Raw genomic sequence first — 16468 nt, 5'->3', positions numbered from 1 at the left:
TGCTAATTATTACCTCTTAAATTCTTAATGATTGCTCTTTCAATTATCAATGCATACTTTAAAAAAATAATTTAGTAATTAAACAAGTAGAATCTCTTGTAATAAAGTTCCTTAGGACTTTTGATTAATTTAATCATTTTGAGGGACTTTTTGGTATTTAATTCTTTTGAATGGGATCTTATTGCAATCTTCCCTTAATACAAGCATTCCCTTCAAATATTAGAATGGTAGAAAGCTTCCTGGTTTGCTTCTCCTCTTAACATTCGCATTGATGACATATGACAATGTGGACTGATTTGCTGGTTAAAATGGTTATCTCAGATTAATATTAAGGATAGTACTAAGCTGAATCTTACTCAAAAGGCACTTTTTCCTTTTAGTGATTCACATCATCTGGGAAGCAAGGACTGCTAAGTCACAGTTCTGCCCGAGAAATCTTTGCCTAGATTTATGTTTTGGAACAGATTTCGTAGGTAGCAACACCCTGTACCAATACAAGAGCAGTTTGGGAAGGAATGTGCAGGAGCTGTGGTTTCAACAGATATTCTGCCTTCAATTTTCTCCCTGTAACACTGGCTGGTTATTATTACGGCATAATGATTTTTGCAGGCCTAGGCGTGGCATGTCATGGAGGAACTTCTTTTGGGCAATATTGTCGAATTCTTCCTATTGTGCCCTCCAAAGGAATTACCATTCCGTTATTATTATTTTATTTTTTTGGGCCTGCCCAAGGAATTACTATTCAAGATGCTCTTTGCAGGATTCTTCTATCCTTGTTGAACGCTCGGGTTCTCTCATGATAGTGCTCAAATCTCAGCAGCATTTTTGACCTTTCAAAGCTCTACCCAAAGAGGATCATGTTGTCAATCAGAATTTTTGTAACTTAGTAGGCGGATTTCATAGTTATTTTGTCTTAGTTGATCGTCTTCTATTTATGTCCTTACAATCTAATGGGATGTTTGGATAGAAACCAAATCATGGTTTTAAAATGTTTTTATAATTTAAGAAATAAATATGTAGAGGAGTTTGTCTCGTTTTGCAAAAAAGTATTTCTTAAAAATACTTTTAAGGGTTGCCAAACATAGGCTTGGTGCTGTTTAAAAAAAAAAAGTCTCACTCCAATTCTCAATCCCATTCTTGTTCCCTAATCCCTCAAAATTCAGTCCTGCCCACCAAACAGGTTTTTAGTTCTTCCTTTATTATTATTTTTTTGGTTGTTAATCTTCCACTTACAATCTCACCCTCATATATCATTTTCTCTTTTAAAGTATTCACAAATTCTTTTAAAAGATGCAAAATAACTGCTTTTTAAAACTTCATGTGTTTCCGCACTTCACTAAAATATAAATTTCAATTACTTACGGACACTTGAATAAAATATAAATTTACAACTACAGTTACTACTTTTATAATAAAACATTAGTGTTTTCACAATACAAATAATACTTTTTTCTTGACTACATACTTTTATGCCATTAATTAATGTTCAACACATTTACCTATTCCTTTAGATTGTAAACCAAATACGTGCCATACTATGCACACTGAAATAACTCATTCGTTCCCTACCCATTTCCACATACCATAAATGGGAAACTGGAACCATAGCAGGAGGAGATTCATGAGCAATGACATTGCTTTCCACCTTGTGAAGATGGAGGAATGGCAGAGTGCATGATAAGTGAAGTTGGCACGCATTGGCTTACTCTTTCTTTTGTCTATTTCTGCTTTCATTAGTCAAGGTTATTTTTGTCAATTAACCTTAAACCTTAATTTCATGTGAAAATGACAAAAAATGCTTGTTGAATTTTAAAATAACAAATAAGTGATGTTGTCTATTCTTGTAATGTTTTGGCATATATAAATATATCAAAATTACCTATCTGTTATTTTAAAATTAAATTCAACAGGTACTTTTTAGTAATTTCTTATAATTTAATTTCATTTTGGGTCCCAAATACTTGAGTGAACTACTGAAATTCCTTGACCCTGATTTTTTCTGACCAGCCTTTGACCCTGATTGAAGATAATGTTGGTTTTGTGGTCCTTTAATGAAATTCTGCTTACTTTATCAAAATATTTAAATTTGATCTTTCATATTTTACATTTAATTTTTACATTTTATCTTTTTTCCCCCTCTTTTTTTTTTTGGGAGAATTCTATATCCTTTTCCGTTAATATTTTTTTGTCATGAGATTCTTATTTCCTATTTGTCAAAAAAAATTCCCCTCTTTTTTGGTACAAAAGAGGGCAAAGCCCAAGCACAAAATTAAAAACTCTGGGGAATCAAATTCCACATACTCTTGGGTAACAAAGCTCTCAATTGCAGCGGGCAAGAGTCCAATATTGAGGAGCATGAAAGACCATCCTTTGCTAAAGCATCTGCCAACTGGTTCTGTTCACGAGATATGTGCGGTAAAGGCACTTCCAATGAATAATTCAACAACTTCAGAATCTGCACGAAGACTAGACTTGCTTTGCTTCCTTGTTAGTGCAATTTCTGGATAATAAATCCACCAAGTTCTTTGAATCAGATTCAAGAAAAATCATCTTAAATCCAAGATCCCAAGCTGGCAAGGCACAAGCCCCTTTAAAATGGCCCACTCCTCCGCTTCATAAGCCAATAAAATGAGTAAATCCAGCAATCCATTTACCAACAAAACTCCCCCACAGCCCGATTTCTTATTGGTAGAGCTCGTGGAGCTTAACCCAACCCAATGGCGGTAGTTGCCATGGTAAAATGCCTCTTTTTTCAGTAACAAGGAAAATGAATCGAACAACGAAACCAAAAGGAAACCCCTCCTTAAAACCATTAGCATTGATTTATTTAAAAGTAAAAACCCCACGCCTCTGCTTCCCTCCGTCAGCTGAGTTGAACCTCTTTACATATTCGTCCCTTTTTCTAGAGCTGAAATTTATGTAGTAATCTGATTGAAAGCTGCTCGCAGGCCCTCTGTCCTCCTCCTCCTCCACCAGATGCCTTTATATTGATTTTGATTCGAGTGGGAAGCTTGAGACCGGAATTGGCAACCGAGTCTGCACAATATACGGCGGTTTCGGCGGTTCAGCCAAGCTCACATGCCATCGTTCATTAATTTTAATTGGAGACTTTCGTCTCTTTGATAATCTATACTTTGTGTCTGGGGACACCGTACACTTTGTTTTTGGAGCTCAATACTCAGGTGACCATTACCATTTCGGTGTTCTAATAAATTCTACCTGAATGGTTTTTTTTGTTTTTTTTGTTTTTTTTCATTTCTTCTATCCTAATATGGCAAAAGGGCATATAATGATTATGGTAGAATTTAGGGACGTTTACCAAAGTATCGAACTTTATTTGGGCGATAAATACTCCGTGATCATTGAAGGAGGTTGGACAAGGTTCCAGGTAATTTAACTCTCATTATTGAAATAATTATTGCATTTCCAATCTCATGGTTCCCGCAATGAAGTATTGAACACGGTTTCACTGCCCTCCAACTATTTTTATATATTTAATCATCTGTTTTTTTCGGATGTACATGGCATGGATAGCGTGTAAGAGAGGGTAACTGGTAATTAGATGGATTTTAAAGAATCATAGAAATTTTTTTTCCACCTTTTATATGGTGTATAATTATACAGAAACTAGTCTTTTGACCAAGGAGACCGGGCATATTGGCCAATAAAAAAAAGTCCCTAGAATAGGCTTGGGTAATGTTCATATATGCTGAAGCCTTTGGATCTATTGTAGGATTAAAAACTTAATACGCCTATAATATCTGCTATTACTTTCTATTATGACTGTTGGTTTTGTTTACACTCCCCCCTTCCCCCAAAAATCAGTTGTTGGCTGGAAATATATCATGATGACATATATCATGTCTTGCTTGCCAGGTTAATAATTGAGAATAAAAGACAATCAAGATGTTGATGGCAAGCCATTCTCAGTTCTTCGTGAGAATTTGCTATTGTACTGCTATTATCCAGGGCTGAGTAAGTCAGCCAGAGCTGGCTAGGTTTGGCAGAAAGTTTCTTCTTGCAGCACATTCTGTACAGTTGCGTGCTTACACTTGCCAAAACCAGTTGAAGTCACCTTCTAATACTATCACATGCATCACAGAAACCTTGAGCTATGGGGCCCACTGGTCCCTCTCAAACCACCCTAGCCCCCAGATTTCATGTTTTCTTCAAAAGGGTTTTTCAGAAATTACTGAAGGAATTGCTGGTAAAGCACTACATGCATTATGTATAAAAGATGTTGTTCAGCTCAGCACATTCTATGAAAATACCTTGATTAACATGTACTCTAAGTTTGGTGACATAAAGTATGCACAATATGTGTTTGACAGAATGCTGGAGAGAAATGAAGCTTCTTGGAATAACATGATGTCAGGGTTAGTTCGATGTGGTTGGTACTTTGAAGCGATGCCTTTTTTCTATCATATGCTTGAAAGGGATGCCAAGCCGAGCAGTTTTGTAATTGCTAGTTTATTGACTGCATGTGATAGGTCAGGCTGTATGATCAAAGAAGCACTTCAAATTCATGGTTATGTTGTCAAATATGGTTTGTTCTCTGACGTGTTCGTAGGCACTTGTCTTCTGCACTTTTATGGTTCATATGGTTGGGTTTGTGAGGCCAGCAAGACCTTTGAGGAGATTATTGAACCAAATATAGTGTCTTGGACTTCTTTGATGGTGACTTATGCAGATAATGGTGATCAGGAGGAGGTTATAAATATTTATCAGCATCTGAGACGCAATGGGTTTTATTGTAATCAAAATACAATTGCTACAGTTTTTAGTTCTTGTGGGATGCTTGGGGATAGACTTTTGGGCTATCAAATCTTGGGAAATGTGATTAAATCTGGACTAGACAGTAATGTTTCTGTGGTGAATTCCCTCATATCCATGTTTGGTAGCTGTAGTAGCATGGAGGAGGCATCTTCTGTGTTTAATGACATGAAGGAACGTGACACCATCTCTTGGAATTCAATCATTACTGCAGCTGCGCACAATGGTCATTGTGAAGAATCTCTTCGAAACTTTTCTTTGATGCGTAATACTGATACAGAAACAAACTATATTACAATTTCGGCCTTATTATCAGTGTGTGGGTCGGCTCAAAAATTGAGTTGGGGAAGAGGACTTCATAGTCTTCTTGTAAAATCTGGACTAGAATCAAATGTTTGTGTATGTAATAGTCTCTTAACTATGTATTCTGTTGCTGGAAAATCTGAGGATGCAGAGCTTGTATTTCATACAATGCCAGACAAGGATTTAATCTCTTGGAATTCCATGATGTCAGGCTATGTTGAGGATGGAATGTACCTAGAAGCTATACAACTTTTCATTGACATGCTCCGGGCTAGAAGGGCAATGAATTATGTTACTTTCACAAGTGCATTGGCCGCTTGTTCTAACCAATCAAACATAGTTGAAGGAAAAACTGTTCATGCTCTTGTAATCCTTTTTGGTCTACATCACAATTTGATCATAGGCAATACATTGGTTACCATGTATGGGAAGTGCAATTTGATGTCTGATGCACAAAGGGTGTGCAAAGCCATGCCCAAGAGAGATGAAGTAACTTGGAATGCACTGATTGGTGGCTTTTCTGATAATGAACAACCTAATGAGGCATTGAAAGCTTTTAAGTTAATGAGAGAAGAAGGTGTACGTACAAATTACATCACAATTGTCAATGTTCTTGGTGCTTGCATATCTCCTGATGATCTTTTAAAACATGGATTCCCTATCCATGCACATACTGTTGTGACAGGGCATGAATTAGATACGTATGTTCAAAGTTCCCTCATTACAATGTATGCCAAGTGTGGCGATCTTGATACAAGTAATTTCATTTTTAATGAGTTAGGTAGTAAGACCTCTAGTGCTTGGAATGCTATTATTGCTGCAAATGCTCATTATGGGCCCGGTGAAGAGGCCCTCAAACTCATTGTAAAAATGATGAGTGCTGGGTTTCGTTTAGATCAGTTTACTTTCTCCATATCTCTTGCTATTGTAGGTAACTTGGCTGTATTGGATGAGGGCCAGCAGCTCCATGCCTTGGTTGTTAAACTTGGGTTTGAGTCAGATCATTATGTGTCAAATGCTACAATGGATATGTATGGAAAATGTGGGGAAATTGATGATGTGTTAAAAATTGTTCCCCTACCTAGCATCAGGTTGCAGAGGTCTTGGAACATATTGATATCAGCATTAGCAAGACATGGGTTTTTCCAAGAGGCTAGGGAAGCTTTTCACGACATGCTTAGTCTGGGACTGAGACCTGATCATGTCACCTTTGTCTCACTTTTATCTGCTTGTAGTCATGGCGGTCTAGTGGAAGAGGGTCTTGCATACTACTCTTCAATGACTAGTGAATTTTGCGTTCCAGTAGGAATTGAGCATTGTGTTTGCATAATTGATCTTCTTGGGCGAGCTGGCAGGCTTGCTGAGGCTGAGGCTTTTATTGACACAATGCCAGTTCCACCAAATGACCTTGTGTGGCGTAGCTTGTTGGCTTCTTGTAAAATACATGGTGATATGGAACTTGCAAAGAAAGCTGCTGAGAATCTTTTCAGGATGGATTCCTCAGATGATTCAGCCTATGTTCTTTATTCTAATGTATGTGCATCAACCAGAAGATGGGATGATGTAGAGAATGTTAGAAAAGAAATGATTACTCATAATATAAAGAAGAAGCCTGCCTGCAGTTGGATCAAGTTGAGGAACAAGGTGACTTCTTTTGGAATGGGAGACCAGAGTCATCCACAGAATGAACAAATCATTGTGAAGTTGGAAGAGCTCATGAAGCTGCTAAAAGAGACAGGTTTTGTGCCTGACACAAGCTATTCACTACAAGATATAGATGAAGAACAAAAGGAGCATAATCTTTGGAACCATAGTGAGAGAATTGCCCTTGCATTTGGATTGATCAATTGTCCAGAAGGTTCGCCAATTAGAATATTCAAGAATCTTCGTGTCTGTGGTGATTGCCACTCTGTTTTCAAGCTTGTTAGCAAAATCCTTAGTAGGAAAATTATACTTAGGGACGCATACCGGTTTCACCATTTTACTGGTGGCAAGTGTTCTTGTTTAGACTACTGGTAGCGGATTGGATTTTGTTGCAAATATATAATTGAAAAACTGGGCAAAGAAATTAAAACCATGCTTGAGTTCTATTCGATCAATTGGTTGCAGCTCTTGGAAAAAGTGGATTATACCAATGAAAGATACAGGCTATAATTATTCCTCTTGCACAATGGGAGGTTAGTTGTCTTGCATTTTTTTTTTTTCCCAAATGACATTGTATTTTATTTATCTCAAATTAGTTCCCTAAGAAGATTTATTATTTTCTTCTCATCTTCGAATCTTATAATCACGTATGAGAGAGAATAGAGCCAATTGAATACCATTAGTCTATATGTTTGCATTGTCATTCTTTATTTTGATTTTCTTTTCCTTTTTATTTGACTTTATTGAAAAAATCTATATTTTATAATGTGTTTCGTTGCTTATTTTATGCTGGATGGTTCTTATATTTCCATTCTATTAATTTGTCGTTTCTTTGTCGTTTGAGTATTAACTGATTTTTGTGCATTTTACTTTATCATAGTTTGACTCTCCTTGCATTTTAAATGTTCGCCTTTATTAAATGTTATTGGTTAGTATAATGAGATTGATAGTTTTCTTAGTCTAAGAGCTGTGCATGCTCTGTTTAGTTCCCTTTTTACTTAAAGCCCAACACTTGTTTTTAGTATTCTATTGTTGATTTTTTCCCCCTCTTTTCACTCAAAGATTCAAACCCCTTTTTTTCCCCTTTGTTTCTTGGAAATGCAGTGTGATATGACTACATGATGTTTAGATCCGTTGTTGCTTGTGCTTTGGTGGGATTTGATTTACTTCGCGGTGGAATACATGATCATACTTGCACTATTCGATACTATTGAAATAGTTTTTCTATAGTATTTTATTGACTATTGGCCTACTTTATTTACTATAGATAGATACACTGGGTTCCTACCAAGTAAGAACCAAGTAATCCCCTTCCCCCCAAGTACTGTCCCTTGTTTCTCTACAGGTGCTAATAAAGATAGGAGGCTTCGCCCTTCCCATAATGCTTGGCCTTTCAGGATTGCGACAACAATTCCATGCATTTCTGCTGTCTTTCTCCCAAGGTTTGAAACCTGATCTCTGTTTGAGAATGGAGTTTCATATAATTATCAGAATGATACTGTTTTAACTGACAAGGACTGTCTTTCATTTACTGCCTTTTGCACCTTGTTCATCATCTTGGGTGGTTGCTTTTTAGATTTCTGGAAGTGGGCTAAACTTATGGTTAGAACAGAGTCTGAGATATGGTTAGCTGACAGGCTTGCCCACTGATAACTATGTGGACGGAACATCCCAATCCTCTCTAATATTATACTGGATAAATCTGAATAAAAAGGATAACCACCTAGAGCGTGACAAATCACCATCACCATCACCATCACTGTTATCATCATTATTTATTTATTTTGTTGCGTTGATAGTTTTGATGAGAAGGGAGAACTTAAGAAAGCAGAGGACAAATGATCCTTCCTTCCTAATTATAAAAGAAAATAAACAAAAGATGAAAAAGACTTTTATTTCAATATTTGATTTTAGATTCGCCAGGGCAATCTTTTCTTTTAAAACAAAAATCGGCTTCAGCTTTTGAGGAGGCCATAAATAAGTTTGGATATGATTAGAGCTCAATTCTATGTTTTCTCTTGAATACCACCTTGCAGGATTTTTGTCCAATTGGGTTGTGCTTGTATATCCCCCGATTTTTGTGGCTAATCTGTGAATTCTATAGCGTATTATCTGTAATTTGGATTTGCATGCGTTTCAAATGTATTTCTTGAGCAGAAATTTCATTTGGTTCTAATTGTGTTGTAGGACTTATTTGCCTATAAATAAGGAAATCAGGCCATGCGAGTGAAAAAGGTCGATATCCAAGGGGTGCAAGGAGCTCTGGACATTGCTTATGTTGGTCGGGATGATATCTCCGTTTATCACAACTTGCTAGATGTCGTAAAGACTTCCATGTTAGTCATACTGAGACATCAATATTGTTACTTCACCTTGTTTGGTGCAACGAGCAAAAAGCCTGGGAGTTTTGTTTTGTTTTGTTTTTTTTCCCTCCTTTCTTTTGAGATTTTAGAGCTTTTAAGAAAGAGAAAGCTAGATGATTGTCAAGAGAGAAGGAGATCATATTGCCCTATGTATCTTACAATTTTTGTCCTAGTTTCATCTTTTTTGCTCGCAAATCTCTACAATTAATGGGTTTTTGATGGGGCATATTGGCGCACTGTGATTCATGCATGATTCATACAACTGATCCCCCTTGGTGAGATAGGGTTTTTTATTGTTACCGCCATTATTTTCTTGATTATAATGCATTATGTTGATGATTCAGAGTGGCTATTGGTTGTGTTGCAGTTTGATTACAGTTAGCTGGTAGATTCTTGAGATTCTGATTCTTCGGCATTGTCATGCTGCTTGGATGACTATTTGAATGAATTCAACCTATAAGTGATCGACTAATTAGATAAATTTATTTAGACCAATAAGATTTATTAAGGGTTAAGGTACAAATTTGTTCAGGAAGTTTTTATTCAAGAATACTAGTTATCTGAAAGTTTTTTTAGTACAAATTTGTCTTAAAGCTTTAAAATCATAGCAGTATTTTTCTATATCATTAAAAGTCTAACATTAACTATTAAAATAGTAATGTTGACTTTTAAATTTTATAGGCAAATTTGCATCTAAATAACCTTTCAAGTACCTATTGTTTCTGAATGAAAACTCTTAGGTTAAATTTATACCTAAACATATTTATTAACAACATAAGTATGTGGATTATCGCAGCATTAGTTTTCATGGCAAGGGGATTTGGCCCACTTACTCTTTCTTCAGTCTATTTTTTATTTCATTAGCCAAGGTTATTTTATAAATTTCTTTCCCAACATCTTGGCCCTAAAATACTGCAGTGAAACGTTAGAATTTCTTAATTCTTAGTCCTGATTGGAAATAATGTTGGTTTTTTGGTCCTCTAATGAAATTCTTCCTTTTTCATTTGATTAAAAAAACATTTTTTAGACTTAATCTCTTCTACTAAATTATTCCCTCTACTCTAATATCAGCCCTTTTCTACAGTTCCTTTGTATCCAAAACCCAGCCATTTATAGCTTAGATGATGTTACTAATATTTACCATACAGGGCCACGCCAGATAATGGAATGAGATGAAAGGTCCTCAGGGTGAGAGGATTATTTTGGAAATTTCAAATTATTATGCAATTATATTAAAATGAGTGCTTTAATATCTACAATATGAGACACGTAATCATTAATTTCTTCCAATTTCGTGTTGCAATGCTATAGAAATATTGCAAGTCATTTTTCTTTTGAACTGAGTTGCCGGGTCACATATAAATCTTAAAAACGTTGCATTTAGATCTAAATTTTTTTTTTTAAAAAAATGTCAGTTCGATCCAAACATATGGTTAGGCGCCGTAAGGTTTGAGTAAAGAAGCCGATGAAACAGAACTTCTCTTTTTCTTTCTTTCTTTTTTTTATTAAGCACATGTATTCTCCTATTAGATACTACTTTTGCTCCTAATTATAAGAGTTAATTGAATAATTTGAAAAGATTAGAGAAAAAAATTAAGCTAGTTATTTGTAACAAATATGTGCTGTCTTTCCTAAAATATCCTTGCTAATCAAGTGTATTGGTTATAACTACCATCGTTAGAAGGATTATTTAAAAAAAATACATAAATATGAGAGAAAAATGGATTTGAGTCTTATATTTAGGACTAAAATAAAAGTCAAATAAATTTTTATATTAAGAAACGGAGATAGTACTAGACTTAATTATCACTATTATGTAGAAGCATCTTCCAAATGGTGGGCCCTTGTAAGCCTCCAATAAAGCCTCTTCATTATCTCTAAATTTGGAAATATATTTCTTCAAGAATTTCTTCTCCTGCAAAAGAAGCACTTGAAGAGAACTGGGATTCTCGTTAAGTAAATTTTTTGAGACTAGCAATTTCCGTACCCTCCATCGAGGAATCACCCTTTTCTCCATGCTCAACATCAAAATCACAGGGCTATTAACCAGTAGTGACTTCGGCAGCATAATTTTAACCAAGCACACTTGAATTTTAAACTTCAGCCTCTCCTCAGATCTGCTAAGCAATCCTGGAGATCTTCTGAACATTTGCATGGTCTCATCTTTGGAAAATCCACAGCTCTGAATTACTTCCAACTTGTTCTCAAATTTGCCAATGCTCATGCTAGTAGTTGTCCGGAGCCCATGTACCAACATCCCTGAGTTTATGGAGAAACCCAAGTTTACAGCCCACGAAACATAGCTTCGAAGCTGGGACTCTCTTATTACAAAAAGACTAGCGTTATGTGTCAGTAAAAATGAAAGTTGAGACCCAACGATCCCACAACTCTTGAGGAAAGCCGCATTGTTGAAAACCCTTTGTTGGTTTGAGATTATCCACCTCCCATATCCTTGAATATTCACAATTATTCAGACCACAAATTAAAAGAATTGCATTCGTTGAGAGAAGTTCACCTAATTCAGAACCCTGAAACCCTAGAAGCTGCAAGTACTCAATTTTTGGCTTCAGGGTTTTATCCACACTTGAGAACAATATTTGGGGTTTAAGACTAATCATAGACTGAATCTGCGATTCAGAAAGTCCATTCATGATGTAGTTTAATAGCAAGAAAAGAAACTCAATTACATAAAATTTTCCTTAACTTATCATTACCAACAACTTTTTTTAATCTCTAACACTTAATAATAAATATTCATGATTTGTAAGTCTGTAACTACATATTATCACTCTTTTTTTAATTATAAGTCACTTGTATTCTAAGCCCGCAAAGTAAGAGAGTCTTTTCTTAGGAGAAAATACGGTTCAATTAACTGATTAGTTCTTCAAAAGCAATGAACCTTTTCTCATGCTGTTTAAGTAGCAGACCAGACCTACTTTTTATACTATGTTTTAGTTGCGTATGGGTATCATCTTATTAAAAACAGTCTTATTCGAAATATTATCGAACACATAAAACTAGTTTGAAACAAGGAGGTCACAAGTTTGAGTTTGCGAGGTACTCATAACCAGGCGCATGATTAGATAATTATATTGTATGTTAATCTCCATCTGAATGATATTTTGAGAGAGCTTAATACACATTAGGGTGTGTTGGGGATGCCATTTGGGGGCTTAAACATATACCCCGAATGGAAAAGCTGGGGCTGCAAGAAAGAGTGTTTGGTCCCACGTTTTGGCAATATGACCTTTTTGCTTCAAATAGACTCTTGGAATAAGTTGATCCGTCTTGCTTTTTTTGAGGTGGGCAGTGCGATGGATAATACTGTTAGGAGTATTAATTGTATTTTAAATTTTTTACCCACCTTGACCCTCTCTTGCGTGCATATTTTCTCTCATTTGTGGCTAAAAAATCGAAAGAAAAGAACAGAGGCCATCGACCTTTATCTCCAGTGTCTTCTGCCGTCTCCCCACCATGCTCCTGCTGTCTTGTGCGGGAGTCATTGCATTTGTATGATTTCTAATTTATATATATATCCATCAAATATATTTAATTAAGTATTTTAGTATTTTTCAATTTCTTCCTAATAATAAATTAAATTCCTTTATTTTTAATAATTTTATTTTCAATACTTCTTTTAAAATAGTCACATTATATACATATAATATCATATATGTATTACCTAATAAAAATCATATCCTTTTAAGTCATTTTGCATCTAAAGTTACTTTTTTATTAATCATTCAAACAAGTTTCAATTGCTCAAACTGATTTGTTCACAATATTCAATCTAAACATAAATCATATTACACTATCTAACTTTTACCTAATCTTCTATAAAAGCTATATTGAAAAAAAATTATTTGTGTAAAAGTCATATTAAGGGAATAGGTTTGGTTCAGTCAAGCTGTTGGCTTTTTAACCAAAATATGATAAACAGTAAAACTATATATCAAATTGCTGCACTTTGGAAACTATTTACCAATATGTTGCACTTAAAATCATTCTTTGCAAGAACAATTTTCAAATTACACACAAGTCGTTCTTGGCATGAACGATTTCAGAAATCGTTCTGGGCGTGAACGATTTTACGTTTTAATTTTTTTTAAATCAAAAAGTGAAATCATTCTTGACGTAAACGATTTCATTTTTTCCTATTCACGCCCTATGTGTCTGAATTTCTGCCAATTATGCATGCAAAACCAACCAATTATACATGCAAGACCAACCAATTATGTGTGCTCTATAAGCATCTCTAACAACACATGCGAGAACCCCGTGAGGCTACAGCATCTATGGTTTTATACTTTTATATATATTATATGTGAATTCCTTCTCTTCACGCCTTGCGCTTTATTGCTCTTCACTTTTTCTTCTTCTTCTTCTTTTTCATTATTCTCTCTTTTCTTCTTCTTCTCACTTGTTGTTTCATTTTTATTATTCTCCTGTACTGTTATTTTTTCACTCTTGTTTCCAAACAAACAAACTCTTTTACTACTGCTGTGGGTATGTTGTTTCTCTTATATTTTTTCTTTTCAAAAATTTACAGTTGTGATATACAATTTGATTTTTCATCCATACTACCCTTGATGAGTTAATATTTCATTGTTCTAATTTTCAGGAAGTGAGTGGTGGGTTTAACAATCTGGAATATTTGTACTCTTTCTAAACTAAGTGCCTCTTATTTTAACAGTAAAACTATCATCTGTTATATTGTTTTAAGATGTTAAAATTTTGATATAAGCTTTATTTTTTCTTGGTATATGATTATTATTTTTTCTTATGAAAGTATACTTTTCGAGAAGTTTAAATTTGGTAAGATAAAACTGAAAAATAATTATATATATGCCCTAAATATCAAATATGTGGTATATATTAAGTTGGTAAATTAAAAAAAAAAAGTGTTCTACCCACTTCTAATGAACTATTGCTTTCATATATTTTTTAGGTAAAAATAAGGTGTAAGTAATGAAAAATTAAAATGAATGAAGAGCACTCATAATTTCTTTTTTTTTCATTTTTCCTTTTCCATGCTATTTGTTATGTTGTATTTTTTAATTGATGATGACATGTCATGATATAAGTGTTTTGAATCAAGAATAAAATACTCTGATCATCCTTCTAGTTTGCATCAATTACATAGATCTTTCTTTTGTTTTAAAAACATACAGTTTAGTCTAACTAATTAACACTATTAATAGGAGTATTCTAAAAAGATTCTAAAAATATTATTTTTAACTCAAATTTATATTAAAATAAAATTTATTTACTATTTTACTTCTAATTCTAATACAGTCCTAAATTATATTTTTATAGTTACATTAATTTCAATCAGTTAAGGCAAACATAAAATATTTGATTAAAATTTTAACTAATTTTTTATAATAAATATATATTTAACTAATTATGTTTATAAATCTTTGTAATAAAGAAGTGTTTAAAAGTTTTGAATTATAAATTGAAATAACTTATAAAATCTTTTAAACTTATATTATTTAAATTCTATGATAAATAAAAACTAAGAATTTGAAATATATTTTTACAATTTAAAAGAAATCAAAGTAAATAATTTTTAATGAATGGGATAAACTAGAGAAAAAATCTTTATTTTTGAACCCTTCATTTCAACCCAATGGTCTAAAAGACTTTAGCCCAATTAAATGTTTAATTTCATGCAATAAATTAATATTTATTAAATTAAATTTTACAAAAATAATGAAATAATAAATAGGTCTTATAAGATATAAATAATATGTGTATGCGTAAAATAAAAAAAATCTTCATAATATGTTATTACTAAAATAATATTACAAGAAAGAATTTTAATATTAAAAAAATACTTGTCTACCCAACCTATAATTGAAAATGAAAATGCAAGGGAACAGGAACCTCTAATTTTTACTTACGCTTCTGACATATCACCGTCACCATCATCCCCCTTCACCTCTGTCGATCCTACATAACTTGAGTCTCATTACATGGCACCCTCATCATCATCCCCTTCCAACTCAGCCAATCCTTCTCAATTTCAACTATTCATGACTTTATTAGATAATCCTGCATTATTTTTAGCTAAATACAATGCTTCTAATTTTGAACATGGTGTACCATCAAATAAAGCATTTGTCACTCCTCGACAATCTATATATTTAAATGAATCACCTTGGTTTGATTTGAACACACCAACTACAAAAAACAAATGAGACATTTGAATCTCAAGAAATTGATATACAACAACAACGCCCACAATGTATGAGAAGAAGGTCAAGATGTAGTATTGGAAGTCACTATTAGTAAGGTGTATAATTTTTTCTTCATAAACTTAAACTTTATTTATTACTTTTTATTTTTAATTAATATACATTTTATACATATTTGACAATTAGTTTTAACATCATTATAACATTTTTCTCTCATTATTTAGTCATGATTTTGTCATTCAAATGATTGATAAATCATTATACTAATCATTTTAATCAGGAAAGAATGGGAAAGTCATTCAACAGTAGATGAAGTTTTGAAGTTGTTCACCAGAAGAACGATTTTCATTCACCTCATGCACATCGAGGACAGATTATGAAGAAGTCATTCACCAAATAAATGACTAAAAATTATTCACCTGAAGAACGATTTTAAGTGTAACATATTAGTAAATACTTTTAAAAGTGCAGCATATTGATATATAATTTTACTGCTTGTAGTATTTTGGTAAAAAAGCCTGTCATGTGGCATTTATTCGGTTTGACAAGAAATCAAGTATTGGGCATGGGCCTTTTATGCTTGTGATCAAAATGATAATAATAATAATTTAGTATTACAACTTAATTGCTACAATTAAAAATTTACAATCAAAACATAACTTTTTTTGTTACGTACTGTTTGGTATGAGAAAGATAAAAAGAAGAGGAAATGATAGAAAATTTCATCAAGCTCTATTTGAAAAAAAAAAACTAAAAAACTGGGATTTTCAAATTTTAATCCAATATAAGTCAGGTGAAGTAATATTTACTATATATGTTGTAGCCTCACAGGAGCATCGTCGGGGATTCTTATTTTTGCATGTGTGGCAGAAAGTGAAGTCATTCTTGGCGTGAACAATTTCAGAAATCATTCACGCCAAGAATGTTTCACTTTTTGATTTAAAAAAACATTAAAAGTGAAATCGTTCATACCAAGAACGGCTTCTGAAATCGTTCATGCCAAGAACGACTTCTGAAATCGTTCATGCCAAAAACGACTTATGTGTAATTTGAAAGTCGTTTTTGTCAAGAATGATTTTAAGTGCAGCATATTGGTAAATAGTTTTAAAAGTGCAGGATTTTGGCATATAGTTTTACTGTTTATCGCATTTTGGTAAAAAAGCTCTCTCTTTTCCTTTGTTGTGT

At 33.6% G+C, this 16468-nt stretch overlaps 2 protein-coding genes across 6 annotated transcripts; one reads left to right on the top strand and one right to left on the bottom strand.

The window, feature by feature from the left end:
* The first annotated feature begins 2887 nt into the window (after positions 1-2887).
* Positions 2888-9330, top strand: LOC114725074 (pentatricopeptide repeat-containing protein At3g24000, mitochondrial). 5 transcript variants are annotated; one of them, XM_028911538.1, is made up of 3 exons: positions 4169-6934; positions 7186-7253; positions 7825-9330. In XM_028911538.1, the coding sequence occupies exons 1-2, from the start codon at positions 4282-4284 to the stop codon at positions 7212-7214; spliced, it is 2682 nt and encodes an 893-aa protein (XP_028767371.1). In that variant the 5' UTR covers positions 4169-4281; the 3' UTR covers positions 7215-7253; positions 7825-9330. The 5 variants fall into 5 exon arrangements, with proteins under 5 accessions (XP_028767369.1, XP_028767368.1, XP_028767371.1 ...); XM_028911536.1 differs by adding an exon at positions 2888-3182 and having other exon boundaries at positions 4332-9287; XM_028911535.1 differs by having other exon boundaries at positions 4125-4207; positions 4332-9287.
* Positions 9331-10857: 1527 nt separating this feature from the next.
* On the bottom strand, positions 10858-11734 carry LOC114725067 (uncharacterized). The gene is made up of 2 exons (XM_028911521.1): positions 11611-11734; positions 10858-11534 (listed from the first exon to the last, which is right to left on the bottom strand). The coding sequence occupies exons 1-2, from the start codon at positions 11732-11734 to the stop codon at positions 10858-10860; spliced, it is 801 nt and encodes a 266-aa protein (XP_028767354.1).
* Between the last annotated feature and the right edge of the window lie 4734 nt (positions 11735-16468).

This window comes from Neltuma alba, unplaced genomic scaffold (genome assembly GCF_004799145.2).
Source record: "Neltuma alba isolate B1F8T4 unplaced genomic scaffold, ASM479914v2 tig00012221_pilon, whole genome shotgun sequence".
In the NCBI taxonomy this organism is placed as follows: Eukaryota; Viridiplantae; Streptophyta; class Magnoliopsida; order Fabales; family Fabaceae; genus Neltuma; species Neltuma alba.
The sequence above is the reverse complement of the archived record's forward strand: the minus strand, read 5'-3'. Positions and strand labels throughout refer to the sequence as shown.

Coding starts and splice junctions, on each gene's coding strand:
- LOC114725067 (XM_028911521.1), bottom strand. CDS start 11,734: ATGAATGGACTTTCTGAATCGCAGATTCAGTCTATGATTAGTCTTAAA. Junction 11,535..11,610: donor GCAGCTTCTAGGGTTTCAGG/GTTCTGAATTAG, acceptor TGAATATTCAAG/GATATGGGAGGTGGATAATC.
- LOC114725074 (XM_028911534.1), top strand. CDS start 4,282: ATGTACTCTAAGTTTGGTGACATAAAGTATGCACAATATGTGTTTGAC.